This window comes from Carlito syrichta, unplaced genomic scaffold (assembly GCF_000164805.1).
Source record: "Carlito syrichta isolate Samal-C Ts95f unplaced genomic scaffold, Tarsius_syrichta-2.0.1 Scaffold315831, whole genome shotgun sequence".
NCBI classification, from domain to species: Eukaryota; Metazoa; Chordata; class Mammalia; order Primates; family Tarsiidae; genus Carlito; species Carlito syrichta.
This window is the reverse complement of record NW_007259927.1, coordinates 963,361-988,396: the sequence shown is the minus strand read 5'-3', so window position 1 is coordinate 988,396 and position 25,036 is coordinate 963,361. Positions and strand designations below refer to the sequence as shown.

The 25,036-nt window shown below is 35.5% G+C and overlaps 1 protein-coding gene across 1 annotated transcript in view; it reads right to left on the bottom strand.

Moving 5' to 3' along the window:
• The window catches only part of DSC1 (desmocollin 1), a 28,384-nt gene extending 4,289 nt beyond the window's left edge, over positions 1–24,095 (bottom strand). Inside the window, exons 1-12 of the mRNA XM_021706646.1 lie at positions 23,910–24,095; positions 20,886–20,970; positions 19,059–19,261; positions 17,710–17,829; positions 16,113–16,268; positions 12,507–12,651; positions 9,993–10,159; positions 8,464–8,598; positions 6,749–6,934; positions 5,805–6,064; positions 5,511–5,653; positions 740–952 (exon numbers count right to left, since the gene is read on the bottom strand). Coding sequence (XP_021562321.1) covers positions 740–952; positions 5,511–5,653; positions 5,805–6,064; positions 6,749–6,934; positions 8,464–8,598; positions 9,993–10,159; positions 12,507–12,651; positions 16,113–16,268; positions 17,710–17,829; positions 19,059–19,261; positions 20,886–20,970; positions 23,910–23,972 — 1,876 coding nt within the window. The 5' untranslated portion in view covers positions 23,973–24,095. The remainder of the gene's footprint in view (positions 1–739; positions 953–5,510; positions 5,654–5,804; positions 6,065–6,748; positions 6,935–8,463; positions 8,599–9,992; positions 10,160–12,506; positions 12,652–16,112; positions 16,269–17,709; positions 17,830–19,058; positions 19,262–20,885; positions 20,971–23,909) is intronic.
• Positions 24,096–25,036: the final 941 nt, after the last annotated feature.

Sequence of the window (25,036 nt, the reverse complement as noted above, 5' to 3'; positions counted from 1 at the left end):
CTGGGTTTAGGCGATCCTTCTAGCTCAGCCTTCTGAGTAGCTGAGACTACAGGAATGCACCACTGCATCCAGTTATTTTATTTTATTTTATTTTATTTTTTGTAGAGATGAGGTCTTTCTATATTGCTCAGGCTGGTCTCAAACTCCTGGGCTTAAGCAATCCCCTGCCACACCCTCCCAAAGTGCTGGGATTATAGGCATGAGCCACTGTGCCTGGCCAGTTTTCTTAGAAAATATTCAGAATAAGCCGGGCTCGGGGGCTCAGCCTGCAATCTCGCATCTTTGGGAGGCTGAGGTGAGTGGATTGCTTGAGCCCGCGGGTTCGAGACCCGTCTAGGCAACTCGGCGAGACCTCATCTCTACAATAAATTAAAAATTAGCCAGGCGTGGTAGCGTGCGCCTGTAGTTCCAGCTACATGGAAGGCTGAGGCAGAAGGATCGCCGGAGCCCAGCAGGCCGAGGCTTCGGTGGCCGGGAGCAGCCACTGCACTCCAGTCTGGGTGACAGAGTGAGACTCCAACTCAAAAAAAAAAGAAAGAAAATATTCAGAATAGGAGTCTCAGCTTAACATACCTATATATCTAAATATATTTTTTAAAATCAAGGTATTATCCTTTTTTAGGGTCAATAAAATAATTTCCTAAAAAGTGAATATATATCAGTTATGAAGCTGAAAGTCGAGACCATTATCCATTATCTAAAGTCCCTATTGATTACAAGATTTAGCATAATTACATACCATCCTTTGCTTCCAGAACCCAATTTTTGTTGGCCGAATTATCCAGAAGGTATTGAAAAGGTGGTCCATTTTCAGGTCCATCCGGATCTACAGCTTCCAGAACAGCAAAATCCTGGTTATTCTGACAAATAGTCACTTCTTTATCAATTTGTGGTGGGTGATCATTACTGTCTTCCAAAAGAACTACTAATGTTCCAGTGCAAGATCGGCCAGCTAGGATTAATTAAAAATAGGTTATTCTTTCACTAAAAATGTGTTTATTTTCAACAATTTATGTAATACACAGTTGACATCAGCTTTCTCCTAGCTATCTGAACTTGAACTCACACACATGCTTCCTGAATCTCAGATACCATGACTATGAAATAGCAACATGCAACTCTTCTTTAAAGATAGAGGACTCGATCAGAAGATCTCTTCAGGTGTTTTTCAAAATGAAAAGGTATGAGACTAAGAAGAATATCACTACGGATGAACCTATTAAAAGCAATATTAATTTCACGCTCTACAAAAAAGATACCTGCACACGCATGTTTATTGCACCCTATTCACAGTAGCAAAAACATGGAACAAATCCTGCTGTTCATTGAAAGTGGACTGGATAAAGAAAATGTGGTACATATACAACATGAAGTATTACACAGCCATAAAGAAGGACAAAATCATGGACTTTGTAGCAAACTGGATGGATTTAGAGTTCATCATACTTTGATAGCGATCTATCAAAGAAATAAAGAACTGAATACCATATGTTCTCATTCATAAGTGGGTCCTGAACATTTATCACATTGCTACAAAGAAGGGATCAGCAGTTGTAGGACACTGCCAGGACAGGGAGGGAGGAGGGAAGGAACATGGCATCACAAAGCGTACCTGATCTTAAACCAGGGGAAGGAGGACCAGCTGGAGGATCAAACTTCACCTACATGTAGACTACTCATGTACCTAATCCTGAGTTGTACCCCATGTCTCAATAATAAAATAAAGAGGAAAAACAGTAATATTGTTTCTTAAGACTTTGTTTAGAAAGAGCCTATATTTATCCTTAAAATACAAACACTTTACATTTGGTGATCAATCACCCCAGTTTCTTATCCTTTGCCTTTTCGCTTAAATTTTGTAAAACTCATCAAGCCCACTAGGTGCCTGCTTCTTGTCTGCTTTAGAACTTTCTGTTGCCACTGCTAAAAGTACTTTTCTCCTCTTCCTTGCCAGGTAAAAACCTTATTATCATCAAGAATTCACTCAAAAGTCACTTCCTCATAAAACTTGTGATGGCTACAGACAATGGTAGTCATATTCTACTGTGTTTCTTCACACAGTGAACTGTGACCATGTTAATGGTAACATAGTAAGTCATATTCACCTTGAGAGTCTAGTGATCTGCCCCGTATTTCTTGGCTAACTATAGCTCAATACTAACACTTAACTAATCATAATGTAGCAAATGCAGTTACTATTTTTATACTTGAAAAAATTTAATTGAATAAGCAGGAAAAACAAGTTTTCACCTCCACTTTAACACAATTATTAATAATATGTTCTTGTCAATAGGAACTGTCTCTTACTCATCTGTTGATCACCACTTCTATTTGCCTAAGACTTCACATCATAATTTTTAATTAAAATGGTGCCCATTATTTGTGTTTAAGAAGTAATGAAATTCAGAAGCATGGTCAAATTCTACCCTTGGTAAAAGGATGATAAACTTCAATAAATGATATCAAAAGTGAAATAAACAGGAAAGTAATTGATGTGATTTCTTATTTTTTTCTTTAAATATTGGTCAAATTTGAAACACATGTTGAATTTATCATAAAGACTACAATAAATTCCATGCAAATATAATCCATTTTTATTTTTAGTTTGAAATAACTACTAAGCCATGTCATGTAGTGTATTTCAGGGAAACTTTTTTTATTGCTGTTGAATCACTACAAAATTAATTATTCAAAGTGATTTCTAAGTTAATTATATAAAGTAACTACTGCATTAACCCATTTTAAAATTATTTTATTTGAACAAGTCTCAAAATATCTAGAAATAAAAGAGATATGTAGTTATTAGGAGAAGAAATGAGTAATAGCATATAAATATTCTGACACTGCCAGAAAATAGTAAACTAATTTGAATAGTAAATCAGTTTGAAGTCAAAACTTTGAAATCAGCAAACCATCCAAGAAATGGATAATGTAAAAAGTAGCCCTTTTAACATAAAAAAATGTAGTTATATACACTATGCACAAATTATGTGTACTATGATTTTGCTTTTTAAAATTTCTCTTTTTGGAAAAATAGTGAGAAATCACACTTTAAAAATCTAATAAAGATATAGCAACTATAGGCAACTAAGTTAAGATTTGTTTAATTCTATATTTAACCAACATTTATCACATAACATTATTTTCTATTGGAGTCTCTGTTTGAAACACGTTGATAAAAACAGAATTAAAAGTACTTGAAATTATTTAAATGAAAAACAATCAAAGCCAGAGCTGCAAAGAAGTCTTAGAAGATTTCTAAAACTACAAGAGGCTGGTGTAAGTTTCATCTTAGCTCTGGGAAATAAGACGAAAATAAGTAATTGTTGGTAATAGTTGAACACTATAAAAAGGTCTTTGGGTATGTTTGCCTTATGTTAAATTTATTTTAAATTTGTTTATTTTAAATTTTGCATATAAACAAATGGCAAGTACCCATGAGTAAAAAACGTCACAATGTAGAGCTAGAAAATGCATCTTGGGTAAACCAAAATCTTCATAATACTTCAATAAAACGGACTCTGAAAAGTGGTACTTCTCTTTTGCTGCTCATATGTTTTCTATAATCTGAATCTTACTGCATTATAAATCAGCCCACTCTACATGTAGAATTTTTAAATTAATTTTTTTCTTATTGAACTTTATTGTTTTTTGTTCTTAGGGTTTTTTTATTTTTATTTTAAAGATGTAGGTACAATTCAGGGTTAGGTATACAAATATTCACCAGGCAGTTACCCTTGTTGATAAGGTGCGCCCCTCCTTCCCCCAGCAGTCTCCCTCAACTGCCAACCCATCCCCCTCTCCCCTGGCAGTTTCCCACCACTGCCAATCCCTCTCTCACAGCACCATGATAATTGTTCAAGGTCCACTTATGAGTGAGAACATATGGTACTCTGTTCTTTGTTTCTGTGATAGATCACTGACTATGATAGACTAAATCCATCCAAGTTGCTGCGAAGTCCATAGGTTTGTCCTTCTTTGTGGTTGCAGGATATTCCATTGTGTATGTGCAGCACATTAAAATTAATTTTTAGAATGTTTACATTTTTTTCTTATCAAGCTACAATATGTCAAAGTAATTTCTTACAACTTGTTCATGTTCTTTTTGGACTATATACACAAAATGTTTACCACTTCCTCATGACAAACCTTAAATATTTGCTATCTTAAGAAAAAAAATTTTTACAGAAGTCAAAAATAAAGAAGCATTTAGTAAACATTTCACCTCAATTTTCTATATTAGCTAAGTATTCTAGGTGCCAATTAGCCCCTGAAACTGAAAAAGCTCTTTGTAGTGAAATTTACAACCTGGACCTAATGATTTGCAGGACTCTTAAACAACAGAGGAATGATAACTATCATGGAACAAACTTCCTGTATCAGTTAGTTTGTTTTGAATATCTAACTTATATAGATAAAAACAGTAGAAATCTTCTTGGATTAGGCAGACAGTAAAAAGAATAGACTGTGTTATAAAAGCTCACTCTTTCGCCCAGGCTGGAGTGCAGTGACAAGATCATGATTCGCCGCAGCCTTCATCTCTTGGGATCAGGTGATACTTCAACCTCAGCCTCCAAGTAGCTGGGACTACAGGTGCATGCCACCACACCCAACTAATTTTTTGGATTTTTTTTTGTAGAGACAAGGCCTCACTATGTTGTCCAGGCTGGTCTCAAACTCCTTGCCTCAAGCAATCCTCCCACTTCGGCCAAGATTACAGATGTGAGCCACTGTACCTGGCCTTCGTTATTTATGGCAATTTGATTCAGGTGTGTGAGTATGTAATGAACGTGATAAAATATACTAGTATAATTTAACTTCTATTTACATCTTTTCATTCTCTTTTAATATCTATTTTGTGCATTTTAATGATGTATAATAGAATATATATGTATATAAATAAACACACAAGCAAATATTTTAAAGCATATTTATAAATATATATGTCAACATATTCAAAATGGTTTGCTGGTAGGAGTGTATGTTCAGAAGGGTTTCAAGATTACCACTTGACTATATTTGGAAAACATTCTTTACAGAAGAATATTCTTTACAGAATATGTTCTAGAATTATCTTCGGAGAGATATTGCAAACTACAGCAAAAGACTTGAGTTATTGATCATTTCTGTATTGAGAAGCTCAGAACAAGCCTACCTTGAACCCAATTATTTTACGTGGATTGAATCCTTTCAGCAAGTTCAAATCATAGTAATTTATATGCAGACTTCTGAAAAAGTGGAGATCCTGAGTGCACCACCATTTCCACAGCAGAAATTAAAGGATATACATGATCCTTGACACCTTAATCTTTGGCCATTCACTGCCTCATAGTTTTGCAATACGGATGCACTGGCACTTACCTTGGGTGGTCTTCTATAAAATGAGCAATAATAATGCAAACAAACACTGTCTAAATTTGATTTTGATGTAGAAATCAACAGATTTTACCCACGGTTTTCTTAAAAACACATCCTATATTTATATTTTATTTATAGAAAATGGCACTCACCTCCATCCATTGCAACAACTGAGACATTGTATTGGTTGTTTTTTACAAATTTTGATTCTCTATCCAGCACTTTTAGAGTTCTCAAGTCACCAGAACGTTCATTAATTTCAAACCAGTTATCTTCATCTCCTATCTTCTGATATCTAATATTTAGAAATCAAATGTAAAAGGTCAAATGAAAGAGAGGACATAGTCTTAACATAGATCATTTTGAAAAATACAAAGAATTTTCCTGAATTTGAAATTAATTTATATCACAATTAAAATTAAGGAGCTTCTGGAAAAGTACCTTACCTTAAGCCTTCACTGTTGCGTGTGTCTGGGTCCAACGCTTTGTATCCAAGGAGTTCTTCACCAGCTGGGAGGCCATCTTTACTCTGAATAACTTTTACTGGTGGCTGGCATTCAGGGCCCTCATCACTATCTTTAATTTTAACAGTAACAGTTGTAGTGCACATCTTAGGAGTCTGTGAGTTTGCTGCTTTAGAGAATTGTGCCTCATTAAGTACACCAACTTGCAAAACAACTTGGCGATTGACTTCATAATTCAATGGCTGTTCAATAAACATACTTTAATCAGTCAATATATAACATTATATTTAAAACTTATGATTTCAAGTTTTCCTACAAAGGGAATATCGTTTTTATATTTCATATATAACCAAAAGTTGGTGCTAATCTAGTTAAAGGTTAATAATTAGCTTCTGAAAGTGACAAACAGTATCAAACTCAAAATTGTTGATTATAAGAGTCAATGAATTTTATTTCTCAATTTTCTTTTGGAAGATCCTGCCTTCTTTTTTATTACAAGTTTAAATATTAATAGAAATACAGTATAAGCATATGAAAAAAATTCAAATTATTTTACTGCTTATCCTAGGGGATAATAGTGAGAGTTAGAGTTCCTACAAACTAAGTATATAAAATAATTATATAATTATGTCTTATAAATTGGAGAGTTGGACACATAGATCTAGGACCTCTTCCAAAGCTAATCTCTGATTCAGTATTTAATATTTTTCTATGCTGGTTTTCTTCATATACAGACTGAATTTTGTACCTGATATGACTTTCCTCTAAGAGAGAAGATGAGGGTAAAATAATACAAAAAATATTTATATAAGTCAATATAAATCATTCCGCCTTGCTTCACAATAGTCCAGCTAAGAATTATCTTTTAAAATCAATGCATACGCTAGGATGTTTTAAAGAACAGCTTGATTATTTTACTTGTTTACCTTGACAACACACAACACTGCTTCATTTGTGTTTGGATCTGTGCTAATCTTGAAATTTCCATTTTCATTTCCCTGGAGAATTTTGTACACAGCCCTTGAGTGAGGAGTGTTTGGCAAATCCTGATCCTGTACCTTCATTCGTAAAATCTCAACATCAATTCTGTTTTCTTCTACTTCTGTAACATACTGAGGGAAAATTGCCTCATTATTACTACACATTTACAGTTTTAACAATGTGATTTTCTACTCAAAAACTTGTATTTAAAGAAAAATAAAATAAAGTGATATGAAAGAGTACACTCATATATTGGAAAATATTTTAGAAATATAATACATAGCTTAGTTGTTTCCTCCTAAACTGCTTTTTCATATCTTTTCCATTCTTCAAAGGCTACCTCATGTCTTAATTTCTAAACTTCTCTGAAGTAATTTTCCTAATAATTCTAACCCTCAGATTTGTCTCTTCTCTGAACTTCTACAATATTTATAGTCTGTCATCCACCTTTACACCTCGTAAACACTTAATAAGTGTTTTATACTAATATATTAAACACTCATTATGTGTAGCTTAATTATAATATACATTGCTTTCTTATTTCTGGGTGACTTATTTCCACACCAATCTTTTAAAATTTACTTTGATTCACTTGCAAACCCTTTAAGAGAAAAGTTTTACCTTTTTTTGAGAAATTAAATTATAGCCCCTCTCCCAAAAAAAGAGAAATATGGTTATGAAAACAAAAGATATTAAAAGAGTAATAAATCAAAATCTGTTAGAGATGTAAGGTGAATTCACAGAGGAATGACAGACACTGGAACATAAAGGATCTAGATTCAATCCTAGTTATTCCTTGTATGAATTTCTAAGTATGAGATCTTGAACAGTTACTTAACAGACCTTCTATTTCCTCATATAAATATATCAACATATATTGTAGGGATTAAAATAAAAAATTACGTGAATGTGCCTATCGCTAAACTTGCAATCCTTCCTTCTTTGACTCGTATTCTGGTATAGATTAATGAAAAAAATGAAAGGTTACTCAACAAAAGTCCAGGAAAAGAGAACTGTTTTTTGGAAGTATTATATCAAAAATTTTAATTACAATATAATTGAATTATAAGCAAAAATAAAATCAAGGCATTGTGTAGCAAATTCTCCCAATAACCACAAGTAGATTTGTTTTTCTGATAAGTTGAGGAGTGAGTGCATGTGTTTACACACACCCACACACACACACACACACACATGGGTTGATGATGGGTTGCATGGGTTGCATGGGTTGATGATAGGCCAGCCTGTACTACTGACACCATAGCAGAGCAATGGAGCAGGAGTTATTAAGATAGTCTCTTTTTCATCTTAAGTTGAAATGTAAAGGACACCAGAGAGAGGACCTCTTCTTGTTCATTTATAAAGAGAATTTAAGGTCAAAAGATCTGATACCAGAGCTTAACAACTAAGGGAACGTTGAACACATGAATTACATCAAGAGCTAAATAGCTCTTCTGCAGTCAAGAGCCTGGTTATTTCCCAAGCATCCAGATATAACTGGCATTTTAATTGTTTTTACAGAAATATATTTTTCTCCTTGTGTTATTTGTAAGTTGTAGCTGTCCAAATCAAAATGTGTGATTTCATAGAGCTTCCAAATTCTAGATTTGTTTTTTGAAAAAGTAAATGAATCTAGATGAATGAACAGAGATATACTCACAGAAGTTTCTGTGAAATATGGTGAATTGTCATTTTCATCCTCAAGAGAAATCGTAATTGTTCCTGTATTAAATAAGCCAAAAGGTTGTCCCCCCATATCTCGTACTTCCATTATTAACTGGTATGTATCACATGCCTGAAAAAAAGAAAAAAGTACACTGGTGAACATACCTATTTCCTATAAATTACAATTCTCTTAGTGACTGTTTAGGCTGTAATCATTTTACAAATATTCTCTCTTACATAATTTTTTAGAAAAAAACACCGTAAAGACAAGTACAGAACAAAAGATTGGCCAATCAGTACAACGGGAAGCTGACATGTCTAATGTAATATTTTATTTATTTATTTATTTTAAATTTTTTATTTTTTTTTTTGAGTTGGAGTCTCACTCTGTCGCCCAGACTGGAGTGCAGTAGCCGCTCCCGGCCACCGCAGCCTCCACCTGCTGGGCTCCAGCGATCCTTCCGCCTCAGCCTTCCGAGTAGCCGGAACTACAGGCGCGCGCTAACACGCCTGGCTAATTTTTGATTTATTGTAGAGGCACGGTCTTGCCAATTTGCCTGGGTGGGTCTTGAACCGGCGGGCTCAGGCAATCCACTCGCCTCGGCCTCCCAAAGTGTTGGGATTACAGGCTGAGCCACCGAGCCTGGCCAAGATAACATTTTAAAATTTAGAGATGCTTTGCTCATAATTGTCAAGACTTGAAAGCAATCAAGGTGTTCTTCATAGGTAAATGGATAAATAAAATGGCACGTTGGACAATGGAAAATTATTGAGCACTAAAAAGAAATGATTTATCAAGCCATGAAAAGACAGAAGTTTAAATGCATATTACTAAGCGAAAGAAGTCAATCTGAAAAGGTTGCATATTCCAGCTATATAGCATTCTTAAAAAGGCAAATCGATAGAGACAATAAAAAGATCAGTGATTGCCAGGGGCTGGGAGAGGAAGGGATGAATAGGAGGAGCACAGAGAATTTTTAGGGCAGGGAAACTACTATGCATGATACTATTAATATAATGATGGCTACACATCGTTATATATTTGTCCAAACCCATAGAATATAGAGCTCCAAGAGTGAGCCCTAATACAAACTATTAACTTTGGGTGACAAGATGTGTAAATGAATATAAGTGTGGATTGCAATACATGTACCACTATGGGGCAGAATGTTGATAGGGGGTATATGGGAACCATCTGTAATTTCCACTCAATTTTTCTGTGAACCCAAAATTGCTATTATAAAGTTTATTAATTTAAATAATTACACATATTGGAGTCAAACGTATTTTTTTATAAAAACAAAAATACATGTAAAGCAATTTTAGCATCAACAGATAAAATTGACAGATCAAATCTTAAATAAGACCAACATCTCTGAAGGGACAGTCTGCAGAGAAGCCCTAACCAGCCTACAGAAGCATGCTTGGAGAGGAGGTCCAGAGGCCATATGGTAAATTGAGAGTCCATTCTCAGCTTAAATAGACTCAATCAATGACTAAAAAATTAATCAATCAATTAATTACTTCTCTATCCAGTAGAGGCGTTGTTGTGGTGATGACACCTGTATCTGGATGTATGGAGAAGTGCTTTGGATGATCTGGAATTTGTTGTAAGATTTTATATTTCAGACGAGTATGGAGAGTGTCAGGTTCATCGAGGTCTACGGCAGTCACTTGTCCCACTGAAGTTCCTGTTTAGATAAATTCAATATTGTCAAAAATTTTAAATCACAATATAATTGAATTATAAGCAAAAAATAAAATCAAGGCATTTCTGTAGCAAATGCTTTCTAAAATCACAAGCAGATTAGTTTAACTGGTAAGTTGAGGAATGTTTAAATGTTCTCCAAAAATGTTTAAATGTCTCCAAACCTCTCTTGGGAACTTCAATAAGGTACTTACTGGGAATAGCATGATTTGTATTCTAAATATATGAGAACAGTTCCCACACTATCCTTAAAAATTTTAGTTCTTAAATTCTTTCTCCTCAGCCATTACTCCAGTACATGGAGCATTTTTGAATGGAAACTTCTCTATATACCTTGTTCTCTTTTATAGCTCAACTTGATAATGTTCATTAGATGAATAGCACATCTTCGCATATGATAACAAAAATTTTGTGCTTTTATATTTTAATAAATGTGCTATATTATTAATATAGGTAAATAATTATTAATATATGTAAAATACAAACATTATATAGCAGTCTGGGTATCATTTAGACAAGCTTCATGGCCCACATATGAGAGTATTAGAAACACTGCCCTAGTAATTCACTTATTGTGAAACAGCAATATTATCCATAGACATGTACATGGTAATAGAATAGATGAGGCCATAAGAGCTAACAAATTCTCTTGCAAATGCTCTGAACTCGTTAGTCTTGTAATGCCTCTTGGTAGGCATGTGTCACAATCTAGGCTGTACATAGCATCAAACCAATTTAACTTTTTTCTCAATTTTCTTGGAAGTTGCCGAACAAAGCAATGTGTATGTTGTTATAAATTAGATCAGCATTTCCAAGCCATGTACGTCTGGGTCTTTGAAAACATATTGAGAACGGGCTTGGTGGCTCAGCCTGTAATCCCAGCACTCTGGGAGACTGAGGCAAGTGGATTACCTGAACCCGCAGGTTCGAGATAAGCCTGGGTAACTTGGCAAGACCTCATCTCCACAATAAATAAAACATTAGCTGGGTGTGGTAGCGTGTGCTTGTAGTTCCAGCTGTTTGAAAGACTGAGGCAAAATAATCATGATGCGGTGGCCATAAGCATGCCACTGCACTCCAGCCTGGGCGACAGAGTGAGACTCCAACTCCGAAAAAAAAAGTATTGAAACTTTATAACGATTCAAATTACATATTGTTTTATAAATGCACCTGTGACACGTACATACGTGGTAAAAATAGAGAATATGTGTATATATGGCATTGGTCTGTTGCACATTCAGATCCACTGTAGATTAACTAGTTAGTAGCTTTATATGTCAGTTAACTGCCTTCTATAAGCAAAATGAGCACCAAAGAGTTTGCCTTTGAGAAGTGTATGAACTTATAAGACTTGAAAGCTTTATATAGCAAATCCTTAAAAGTCAGACATTTAAAAATACTCTACATGATGGTGTTTAAAGTATTAATGAGCATTTCAACTGGAGCAAAAATTGAGTGTTTTCCTAAAATTGCCATTAAGCCAGATACTGGTTTCAAGCTTTGGCTAAGCTAAAAGCCAATATCCAAACCCATTTAATAAAGAGAATTCAGAAAAACAACACTGATGATATAAGATTTCAATATAAACTGGAACTGGAACAACAAATATACAACCTAGAGAAGTCAAAACCTTTGAATTTCAAATGTCTTAAAAAATATTCCTTGGCACCCTAAAATAGGCATTCCCCAATTTTTTGGTAACATCACTCCCTATGCAGTATTTTCTTTGCTTAGAATGGAAATTTGAATCCTAAGTCCAGGCTTTCACTTATCCTTAGATAAATGATTATTTAAAAAACAAACAATGAATAAATGAGTGGATGAGTGAATGAAGAAATGACGTCTCATTTTGCTAGAAGACAAAATGAAATTTTGTTGTATTGTCAACAATTTCCTGGCTATAGTCCCTTTCATACGGAACAACTGACTTCCCCCAATGAAAAAAATGGGCAACACCCACTCCACTAAAGACTCTTTAAGCATGCACATGTAAACCAATCACCAACTTCAACAGCAATTCTACTCCTAGAGAAAATTGAGTCAAATAAATATTGCCAGAATAATAAAGTCATTCCATAAAAGGGAAAGTGTATGAAATTTTATCTTATGAACTTGCTTAAATTTAAGAAAATTTACTTGAGTCATTTAAGACCCTTTATAGTCATGTCATATAACGTCCATCAATATCTGATAGGAAAAAGCATTGTATGTTCATCAGCAAAAACACAAAGAAGTATGACATGCAATTAAAAAATAATACACTTTAAATTATAATACTTAGTAAGTGTCAAATGATCTTCTTATCATGTCATTATAAAACGTGAACTTACCGGATCGACAATTTTCAGGCACACTAAAGACAGTCAATTTATTTTCAAAATATGGGGCATTGTCATTATCATCCTCGATTTTGATCATCAAGGAGAGTGGATACTCGGGTGCATAGCCATCTGCAGTTGTCGCATAGCCATACAGCTGAAAAGAAGAAAAACAACCATCCGTGTATTCTCAAATGACAAATTATGGAAAAAAAATCAGCCTGGCGGTGGGGGAAACTGTAACATTTTCAAAAGCATCCATAAAGGTAACCATAACTAAGAAACAACGCAAAGGAGAGACAGCATGCAGGCACAGTCCATGCCGACAATGCGGCTTCAATTTCCTCTTAAGCGTTTTTCATTATTCTTCCATCAAGTCTGGTGCCCTCCAAGCACCATACGCTCTAGGTGTTCTCTGAATTAACTGCATGCTGTTCTACTTGTTAGAATCCATGTAGATGTCCTACAGTTATGTTAATATCAAGTATTTTTAAAAGTTTATCAAATATGATTCTATTTATAGATTTTCATATACATATAAACATACTATCTCTGGATGATTGAATTTTAGGTTATCTTCTCTATTTACGTATATTTTTCTACCATAAATCTGTATTTCTTTGTAATAAAAATGCTAATAGATAGCCGGGCGTGGTAGCGCATGCCTGTAGTTCCAGCTACTTGGAAGGCTGAGGCGGAAGGATCGCCAGAGCCCAGCAGGTCGAGGCTGCGGTGGTCGGGAGCGGCCACTGTACTCCAGTCTGGGCGACAGTGAGACTCCAACTCAAAAAAAAAAAAAATGCTAATATAAACATATACATATCATAAATTCTATTTCAAAACGATATGTCTTGTCCTCAACTGCCAGGATTTAATGTCCTTTCCCTTTAAACTCCATCAATTTCTGCACTCTCCTTGTGTGGTTTGTGCACGGTAAGTGTTCAACAAAAGGTTGTTGAACAGATTTTCTTCACTGACCCAACTAAACCTACCCAAAATCAATTCTGTATTAACTCAGTTCTTCACCACAACTAGCTTTTCTTGTGTATTCTATTATTAAAATCATTTCTAAAATGAACTAGGATTAAAATTCCAGATACTAAACTGTTCCCTCTTTCTCATTAGATTTATTGGTCAATTGCCAAGCACTAGAGATTGTTGCATTTTTATGTCTCTATCATTCATATTCTCTTTTCTACTTCTACTTCCATTATCCTCATGGGACTTCAAATATATCCGGCATACTTTCTCACTAACTTTCCTGTGATTGTCCTAACTGACCTTTCCGGCTACCATCACCACCATGATGTAACACTGAGAAGTGAGATTTTCTTTTCTTTTTTTTTGAGTTCGAGTCTTACTCTGTCACCCAGGCTGGAATGCAGTGGCACGCTCACAGCTACCGCAGCCTTGACCTTCTGGGCTCAGGTGATCCTTTCGCCTCAGCCTTCCAGCTAACTGGAATTACAGGCACGCGCCGCCACGCCCAACTAATTTTTTGATTTACAGTAGAGATGAGGTCTTGCCAAGTTGCCCCGGCTGATCTTGAACTCGAGAGCTCAGTCAATCTTCTCATCTCGGCCTCCGAAAGTGCTGGGATTATAGGTGTGAGTCACCACCCCCAGCCAGATTTTATTTTCTTAAAACCCAATTTTAATCACAATACTCCCTAACCAGACTCTTCAGTGATTTATCCATTATCTGCTAAAGTAACCACAAAATCCTCACGATTGTGTTAAAAGGCAACATTTCATCTTTACTGTTCAAGCTAACCTGGAGAGGAAGGAATTTCCACTCCAACCTCTGGAATGGAAAGTATTAAAATAATCATCCATGTTCTCTCTGCCCTCTTATTAACTTTTCACCAAGTAACTTCCAGGTGGCCTTTTTCAGTAATAAAATTTATATTTTGGTTCCCATTAGTCTGATTTCTATATCAATAAGTTCTAAACTCAGGAGTGAAACACAGGGATATATCATTACTACTTCACCACCACCATTACCATCACTGTCATCATCATCTCTGCCACCACTACATCCAGATGTCACACTATTCACCATTTCTACCAATCCCTCCCTGTATAATATGATATGAATTTTTCTATCTTAAAGTACTGCCATTTTGAGATTTTGGTTATGGAAGACTACAAGATTATTTTATATCTCTATTAGATTACAATTGTCCATTAGATTACAATCGTAATCTACTACAATTGATTTACTGATTACTAACAGATTATAATTGACTTATTGATACTTGTAATCCTGAAGTACCCAACATAGTAACATAGTGTCTTGCATTGGGTAAGCCTTCAGTAAATAGCTTTTGGCATTCAATTCTATCTTTATTTTTTAGAAAGACTCACTACCCCTTAATTCAGCTCCCATTAAAAATTGTCAAAAATCTTCTATTATACCTCTTGGAATGAATTCTTCTACCTCACTAGAATGGCATTAAAATATTTCCCTATCTAAATATAGTCTGCCCTGCTATAATTTACACTCATTTTTGTTAGTTTTTTTCTTCGGTGAAAATGAAGATCATCTGCTTCACACCATATGATTATTAATAGTTTGAAATAATTGTTTGCTAATAATGAGGTGAGTATCCCAAAATAAAACAGAATAAGAATCATTATTATAAAAAGGATGCTCTCAACTAGTAATATAGTAAACAGCAAAACATAGCCTAGCTCTCTAGGAAAATACACGTGTGATCACGTAATACAGTAATTAATTATACTTTTTAAAATGTAGTCATTATAGCAATAATTTCAAAAAACTCAATAAAGATAATGGTTTTGCAGTTGAGTTTTTATTATTCTATATTAAAGCAATAATATACTTACATGTTGTTATAATAAAAATAATATAGAATATCACTAGTCATATTTTTAGCTAGGTTAGAAGAGGGTTATTTAATATCACGTATATGCTATTATGATATGCTTTCCTCTTTTAATTCTTCTGTGACTTGAAGAACTTCATCTCTTTTAGATCTTTCACACTGTATTTTGCTGAAACTGTTGCCATCTTAGAAACATGCAAACAGCTGCTGACAGGACTTAGAACTTGAGTTTGGCCTTGCAGTGAGAGACATTCAGTGTAGACTGGGCAGAGGAAGGGGACAGGCTAAGCGGGTGCAAAACGTGAATTAGCTACACATTTAGAATGATTTTGGATGACTGGACTGCACCACGGAACAATTAAATCAGAAGTTCTGGGCATGAACCCAAGAATCAGTATTTTTTTTTAAGTTCTCATACAATTTATAATATAAATCAGTGGTTAAGAGTAACAGGACAATTTTATTACAGATAACTTACAACTCAGTGAAGCTCTTTATTTCCCCAGGATTCTACAGATCAAAATCAGTCCTTTCAAATTCTGTCATTATATCTTCTATACCTTCCCCCGATCTTTACTTTCCTTATTATATCCACTGGTCTTTCTTATCACTGGCACCAGTAGATATTTAAAGTCTACATTGCATATTAATAATATTCTAAATATTAAATCAAATATTTGATTCTTATAGTATGTAAGCAAGAAGAATTGAAAATATCAACAAACCCATAATAAAGATATAATTCTTAGTAAATATTTTAGGACTCCTACCGGAAACCCTTCATGTTGTTCACGGTCAATGCTTCTTGTGCAATAGATATCCCCAGTGTCTTTTTCTATGTAAAACAAATTGAAGGGCTCTTTGTCCACGCCTGGTCCACTTATGGAGTAAAAGATGGTGTAATTCTGTGCAGCATCAGACTGGATCTGCAGTAATAATTTAGGAATAGAACAAGTAGGTCATGATCGATATTTTCAACCCAGCCTCTTGTGATGGTTTATTTTTCATCCCTTGTGTTCTTTCTTATTCTTCTATTTATTCTTTCCTCTCCATATCTACTCACCATTTCTCATGTTTTCCAAATTTTTATTTTTTTTTTGCAATGTGCAAAGCCACAGATTTTGTTACTTATTTGAACCCTATTTATTGTTATTTGCATATTGATAAAATTTGTGGAGTAATAGACCTTTACCTTTACAATTCCTACTCCCTTTTTTTTTTTTTTTGAGTCAGAGTCTCACTCTGTCACCCAGGCTGGAGTGCAGTGGCATGCTCACAGCCACCACAGCCTCAGCTTGCTGGGTTCAGATGATCTTTCTGCCTCAGCCTTCCAAGTAGCTAGAACCAGGCATGCTCCACTGCATCCAGCTAATTTTTTTTTTTTTAATTTTAGAGACAAGTTCTTGCCAAGTTGCCCAGGCTGGTCTCAAACCTGTGGGCTCAAGCAATCCTCTCACCTCTGCCTCCCAAAATGCTGGGATTATAGGCATGAGCTACTACACCCAGCTATTCTTATTTTTATATAATGTACAGTAACAGTGATTTTGAATTATTTGAAATTGGAAATATAATTAATGAAAGTAAAAGTAATGCAACTTTCTTTCCCCAATTAATTCAGAAATTGCATAATTTGATGGACGCAGTGGCTCATATCTGTAATCCCAGCACTTTGGGAAGCAGAAGCAAAAGGATTGCCTGAGTCCAGGGGTTTGAAACCAGCCTGGGCAATATGGCAAGACCTCGTCTATACAATGCATCAAAAAATTAGCCAGTTGTGGTGGCGCATGCCTGTAGCTCCAGCTACTTGGAAGGCTGAGGCAGAAGGAACACCTGAGCCCAACAGGTCGAGGCTGCTGTGGTCGTGAGCGTGACACTGCACTCCAGCATGGGAAACAGAGTGAGACTCCAACTCAAAAAAATGCATAATTTCAAATCTGTCCTATGTGTGCATTCCAGCCATGTAGCAGTGAGGCAATCTTATGTATGGGTAAATAGAAATACTGGCCATTTTGGGGGAGAATAAGTGTTAATTTAAATGAAAACTAAATTATGCAAAATCTGTAGGCATGCCTTCTAAATCTGAGTGCTAACAAATCTAGCATAGTATTCAGGCGAATTTGAACATAAACCTAAGGGCATCAGAAACTCAAAATATAAAACTTGTTTCTAAATTTCTAAATATGACTTCTGTTAGAAAATGATACAATATGCTGAACACCTTCAATGTGACCCTAGTTCTGGTGAACAGATGATCCTTATTGGTAACTGTAGTTTAAAATCCTGATTCAATATGCTGTGTAATTTCTACAGAAAGATTTAACAAAAAAAAGCTCTAACACATATAAAATCAAACGAGATGAAATGTACCTGCTGAATGTGTTGTGGAAATGGACCTAATGAGTTCTCCATCAGTGAACACGGAATAGGAGCCCACCGTCTCTTGCTGCGCTTGAGGGCATTGTCTTTGGTATGTCTTTTCTTAGAAGCCTACATTTGATGTTTAAAAGCAATGAAATAGAGCATCGTTTCTCATTCTTAGAACAGTGATTTTTTTTCATATGTACATCAGCAAGGAGACATTAAGTAAGAGTTATACATTACAGTATCATAGACTATCCCCAAAGCATTACTATTTATAAAACACACACAAACACACACTAAAAGCTCAGACTGTATTGTACTCCCCCGTTCTACCTGTTTCCTGGTTTAACCAGTTAACTCACAAGAAACGTATAGGACATTGAGAAAGATGCTACACTGAAACCCCCCTAACAATTGATAACCCATTAATAAATATTTAAGAATTGATTTTATTCCACTAGGAGTGGTACAACCAAAACCTGTTGTACCCTTGCTACTGTGCAAGCATTTATATACCTACATCAAGACACAACTCAGCTCTGGTTCAAGTATGCTTTCTTTTGTGTAATGTGAGTACTCTTTACAATCTAGATATAAAATAATATTTTGTTAGTCTTCAGTATATTATTCTAAATTCAGTGAAGAGGAGTTCTTCCGATCAAAAGGAATTTAACTGGAAATCTGCTTATAAATCAAATCACTTATTAATACATGATTTTGTAAGACCAAATTCACTGTGTTGATTTTGCTGCAAGTGAGATGTAAATTCCAGCAACCTTTTCCCTTCCTTCTTTCTGAACCTATCCTCACCATTCATGGCAAGAAAGTGAACCTAGAGTCAAACACTCAAATCAATTCTGTGAACTGGTCACATTTGCTCTCTCTAAAGAGAAGAACCCCGTAGAATTTTCTATTCAGATGGGAGTAAACTTTAGATAATCTCTCCTCCTCTTTAAAGAGAGACTCAAACCCACAGTCAGTGGGGAGAAAGCCACACAGGGTGGAGTGCCACATCCCCAGCCTGAATCACTTTTCACTCTGTTTGAGATCCACCCTTGCCTTGTTCCGTGTTCCTCGAGTTGTTCTTATTGCCACACCTAAAATCACTGTCCAGAACCTTTGCCATTCTTGCTTTGCTCCCTGGCTACAGAGTTGTTTATCTTTTTATACAATTTTGTAAATAACTCTATCACTCCATAGCCATCTCATATTTATTTATACTAATTATACATGGAAAAGACAAACAAGGTGATTGTTGGAGAGCAACAATTTCAACCCTAAAGGAAGTATATGAAATGAAGGACTCTTATAAGCAGATTAAGATGTTTAGGCTATTAAGTCCTTGTCTAGAATACCTTGTTTCCTCTTCCTGACAGTGCAATTTCTATCTCTTTTTGCTCCTGGCTCTGACTGTCTGAGAGAAGAATGGAAAAATTCTTCCTTTCAGAAGACAAAATGAGGTCACGTGTTGTGTAAATGGAGCCATCTTCTTGAATTCTGAAGGCAGGGTCACTGGACAGGATTAGGCCAATTGACTTGAGACACTCCTCCAGATTCACTGCAGGGAAGAAATGTCACAGCAATTTGTCAGATGAAACAGGAATAAAACAAGTTTTACAGGCATGACAACCACGCGTCAATGCATGGGAAGAGAAAGAGGGTGGCTACACTTGGAATGTGTTGAGCACCTGTTATTTGAAAACTCAGGGGCCATGAAAACCAAATCATTACATTAATGGGGGTCACATTTTTCACTATTTTCATCATAAATTGATTTAAGAAATAACATATTTTCCTAGTGTCACTGGATTTATTCTCTTTCCTTGTAGTTCTTATTTATGAGTTTGTATAGGTAAGTAGATAACATATATATATGATATATATGTTATCATATGTATATGATATAGATGTATATATAAATATATACAAATTTGTCATTTTTTAATGTAATAAGTAGTATAACTGTATGATGTCAGAAGATATTGAACTTGTTTTCAATAACCTTTAATGGTTAAAGCTATCTTGCCACAAATAAGAAAACTGGCCTATCCTTAAGTAATATTTCTCAGTAATATTACAAATAATTATTCTGTAATAACTTTTTGAGGTTTAAGAAACTCAGTGCTTAATAGATTTTGTGATTGTTATTGAAATATTTCCATTATTTCATATTTAACACATTTAGTGTATTTACTATGTATCTTTAGAACGTGAACTGTTTATTAATTTAAAACTTTAAAGCACTGTGAAAAACAATGTCTGTCTTGGAAAGAATACCACTTCTGTGTTCAAGGTATATTTTTCTAAATGTGAACTCAGAGGCAATAAAAAAAACCTTGATGAAAGGAATCTTACCTCTGAACTGAGAACAACCAATTCATACTTCAGGGATGGCTGTGATAGTAAGATCCACCGAAATTATATTTGATTACACAAGCTATTCTGTGAAACATATCATATTCATTCTTGGTGGATACTTGCTTATTATAATCAGCTTCAAGTATAAATTTTATCTAGGGCATTTACATTTTGACACATTCATTTCATATCTAATCAATTAAAGAATCTTGGCTTTGGAATTTTGGCAGCAGAGCAGTTTATGTAAATTAAAATATGCTTCTCATTTTTGGTGTCTTGCTTTGTTTGAATGATATGAAGATAATTTAGCCCTCTGATGTTTGCTAATTTTTCTGGTAAGAAAAGTATAAGCCGGGCTCGGTGGCTCAGCCTGTAATCCCGCACCTTTGGGAGGCTAAGGTGAGTGGATTGCCTGAGCCCGTGGGTTCGAGACCCGCCTGGGCAGCGAGACCTCATCTCTACAATAAATCAAAAAATCAGCCGGGCATGGTAGCACATGCCTGTAATTCTGGGCTACTTGGAAGGCTGAGGCGGAAGGATCGCCGGAGCCCAGCAGGCGAGGCTGTGGTGGCCGGGAACGGCCACTGCACTCCAGTCTGTGCAACTGAGTGAGACTCTAACTCAAAAAAAAAAAAAGAAAAGCATAAAACTAACTTTGGTATTTTAATTATTTCTAACCACTACCAAAAAAAGTAGTCTATCTTTTACTGTATGGCCAATTTTAATGGCAAGAAGTTACTATATGGCTTTTATCCCAAACTAAGAGCAGCCTGAAGCTAAATGCAGCAAGTTACAACTATGAAATTCTTAATAAAGTTTCTCACCTTTGCCTACAAGTGTGTCAGCCTTAAGATGAGAAGGAATACGCAGGGAAATTTTCTGACAAGCATCGCAAAATAATATTAAAACCTCAAAAAAAGAGAAAAAAAGTTCAGAAATTACATTTGATCACAAATGTTCACAAGACAGTCTTATCTTAAAGTATTGCCAATTTTGGAAACAAATTAATGTTGTGATCCTTTAAATTTATTCATATGCATTTTTAAAAGAACTAGCAAAGAAAGTGCTTTAGGAACACCACCTTCACTTCGTATCAATGAAAAAATTAAATGAATAGTAAGTAATTCTTAGAACCTGAATCATTTTGTGTCAGTACAAGAAAATGTTTTACAGACCATTTACTTTATGTAGAGGTTGTATATTTCTAAGAGCGTTTATAGTTGGCATTTTGATTTTTAACTTAACGAAAGTACTTAATTCTAAAATATGATAATCACATGTCTGTATTAATTCTCCAATCATCACTTATACTATTTGAAGTTAGAATTACTGGAGTCTAGAAAATATTTGAGGCCTTTTAACCTCATAAAGAACAATGCCCACAAATATACAATGGTCTCAGATTACTTTTCAGACTGACTTGGCAAAAACTTCAAATTCTAAATGATCTCAAGTCACGTGACTAGTCTAAAAAATATATTTCAAAATATAGAGAGTAGTCTTTAAATGATCAAAAATTTTTAATTAAATTCAAGACACAATATAGTTTTAAAAGGCAGGTAGGTGAAAGAAGACAGAAGCTACCTGCAAAATAAAAGCTATCATTTCTAGATGTCTATAATTTCAAAACATATTTTGCTTCTTTTTCTTGACATTTTCTGTTTATTTGCTTTCTCTTCTCTTTAGCAAAATAACTGTTTTTAAAAAACAATTTAAATAATTTTTAAAAGTACAGTCAAATTTCCCAGAAGCATATAGGTCAATTTTGTCATCAATTTTTCTATGAAGACATATTTCTAGAGTAAGGAACCCATTATTTATGAGAAGGAAAGAGAAAGGATTAATAACATCCATAATTAAAGAGTACTTATTTTCCCAACTCAAGTCAAGTCTATTAGATATATTGTAGCAGCCTATTTTAATAGTTTGTCATTTTATAGATCTGTTAGGCAGAAAAATCTTGACTTTAAAAAGTCATACTTGTATTCATTTTTAATTTAAATAATTAGTTTTTAAGACATGAGATATTCTCATTTATTTGACTTTTAAAATTATGTCCATCCCTAATGCCAAGGAACACATTAAATTAAATCAAATGAACTTTCTTAGCATAAAGCCTTCTATTAGCAGTAGTCTAAATATGTAATGTGGAAAGAGATTCTGTAATTAGAAACATATAGAGACATACATATAAACACATACCTATATGCATATATCTGTACATATTCCTGTACATGTGTTTGTGTATGTATACTCGCACATCACTTAACCACTTAAACATGGGGATACATTTGAGAAATGCATCGTTAGGCAATTTCATCATTTTGCAAACATCATAGAGTGTACTTACACAAACCTAAAAGGTGTAACCTACCACACAATAGGCTATAGAATATAGCCTATTGCTCTAGGGCTACAGACCTGTACAGCACGTTACTATACTGAATACAGTAGCCAATGGTAACACAATGGTATCTGTGCAGCCAAACATATCTAAACATAGAAAAGGTACATTGAAATACAATATAAAAGATTTAAAAATGGTATACTATATAGGTCATCTTGTTACAATCTTGCAGGACCACTGTCATATGTGAGACCTGTCGTTGACTGAAATGGTGGTATGTGGTACTTGACTGTATGTGTGTGTGTGTCTATGTATATGTACATATATATGAGACATGCTCATAGGTTATATCCACATTCTCCCCGCCACCTCCATATTCTTTCCTCCCTGTCCTAGGACCTCTGCAATGATGGTCTTCTCTCCGCAAGTAGAGCTACTGAAGGTTTCTATTCATTAAGTAATATTCCAGTTTCAGGATATGTCAGTGGCTAAATGGCGTGAAGGGAATTGGGGTCAGACACTCTTAATCAGTACAGTGGTCAGTAATGAATGGGCAGGGGAAGAATCAAAGGATACTGGACAGGACAAGTATTAAAAGCAAAATAAATCTGGCTGGAATCCTTTGGGCAATTTTTACCACATTTTACCTAACTAACACTAACTCAAGACAGACTGATTTCTCTTCTTCTCAAGCAGTTACAGGATAAAAGCTGACCATCAACCCTGCATTGTATGTTATTTATATGGGGAAAAAAGTTTATTCCCATACAGTAAAAACTTCAAATTCTGAAAATATAATTTGAAGCTAAAATATTTCTCAAAAAGTTTTAAAAAAAATAACTCAGAAATGCTGTGTTTCGGAATAACTCCCTTTTCTTCTCTCCTCACCCAAGAAAAAATAGCCTCCTATACACAGTTACAAAGCTATTAAAAACCCAAGCGGAAACCAAGTGAATGACATTTTCAATATTGTCATGTTTTTATTATTTTTCTTAAGTTAAACAGTTTGCTTAAATGAAGAGTTCTGTTCTTCTCTTAGCCCTTCCTGGGTAAAATCAAGAAAGTCCTGGAAAATTTGCATCTTTACCTGGAATCCCTTTTCTCTTTTTGCAGCTCATTGGAATTAACAATGTCAAGTTACATGAGTTTCTTTAACGCCTGGTAGCAAAAGCAAACCTTAGAACTTTCTAGACCAAATGCCTAAGGAATGAGTTCATTTCACTACTCTTTAGAAAAACACCACAGCAGGATTCAACAGGGGATTTCCTTGAAAAACTTTAACATCCTGGCAGTGGGTACTTCACCTCTTAACCTAAACATTTCCCATCCTGGATCCCACATCTCTCAACTCTTCCCTGAATTTTCCTCAGATCTGTTTTTGTTTCCCCAGTGTCTGTTCTCTTCCTTCCATCTCCACCCCTAGTCTCTTTCAAGCCCAAACTAAAAAGAGGAAGCAGGTAGTAACACGCTTGAATTCCCTAATCCCTTGGTAGTTACTCACCAGGAGAGAGAAAAGGAACTGCTTATAGAAGATGCTCCCTGGGGCAGCGGAGGCCACAGCCATCAGAAGCAGTCCCAGTGGCCTGGGACGGTGACCAGATAATAGAGCAGCCTGAGATGCACAGGGCAGCTCAGCAGATGCTGACACCTAGGCAGGATATTCTGCGGCCACCTTGGTGCAGCCGAGCTTGGTTTGGACGAGAGTCAGGAGGCAGGTGATCAACAACAGGAAGGAGGAGCAGCAGGAGAATTGCTTTCCCCCTACTCCCTGGCCAGTCTTCCTCCTTCCAATTCAATGACCTCTGAATGCCAAGAGGTTCTCCTACAAGTGAGTAGGGTGGGGTACAAAACACCCCAAAACCCAACCACTAGCTCCTCCTCACAGCAGCTTTCAAAATTTCTCCTGCCACTTAACACATAGGCAGAAGCAGGAGGGAACACCCTTCATCCTTAGCCCTCCTCCCTCCCCCCAGGTTGATACTGTGAAGTCCTCCCCAGTTATTACCCACTCCCACAACCTTCCTCCTTCTTGGCCTTATTAACCTGTCTTGCTCCCGGGTATAAACATAAATTGTGCACAAACTCCATGCAACAAAGTGATGCCTCCTCATCTGCCATTGGCTAATCAGGGGACATGAGCATGTGTAATCACACCCATCAGAAGTTATCTCCCATCTAAACATTTAGGTCTCATACAGCATTGTAGGTCTGCCAGTGATCTGTCATTCCAGTTTAAAGTAAGAACTTCATAGGACGTTGTATCTACTCCCTACTATTGTCTATCCACTATGGCTTGGTCCTCTAGATGTCACAAGGAACATACCACAGTGTATAGACCTCATAAAAGTAAAAGAATAAAGAAATAGCTGGGGTATAATTTTCTTATTGCTTTCTCTTTGTTATACATGAAGCCATTACTTTTTGATTTTTTTTTTTTTAGTTGGAGTCTCACTCTGTCACCCAGACTGGAGTGCAGTGGCCGCTTCCGGTCACTGCAGCCTCGACCTGCTGGGCTCCAGTGATCCTTCCGCCTCAGCCTTCCAAGTAGCTGGAATTACAGGCGCGCGCTACCACACCTGGCTAATGTTTGATTTATTGTAGAGATGTGGTCTCACCAAGTTGCCCAGG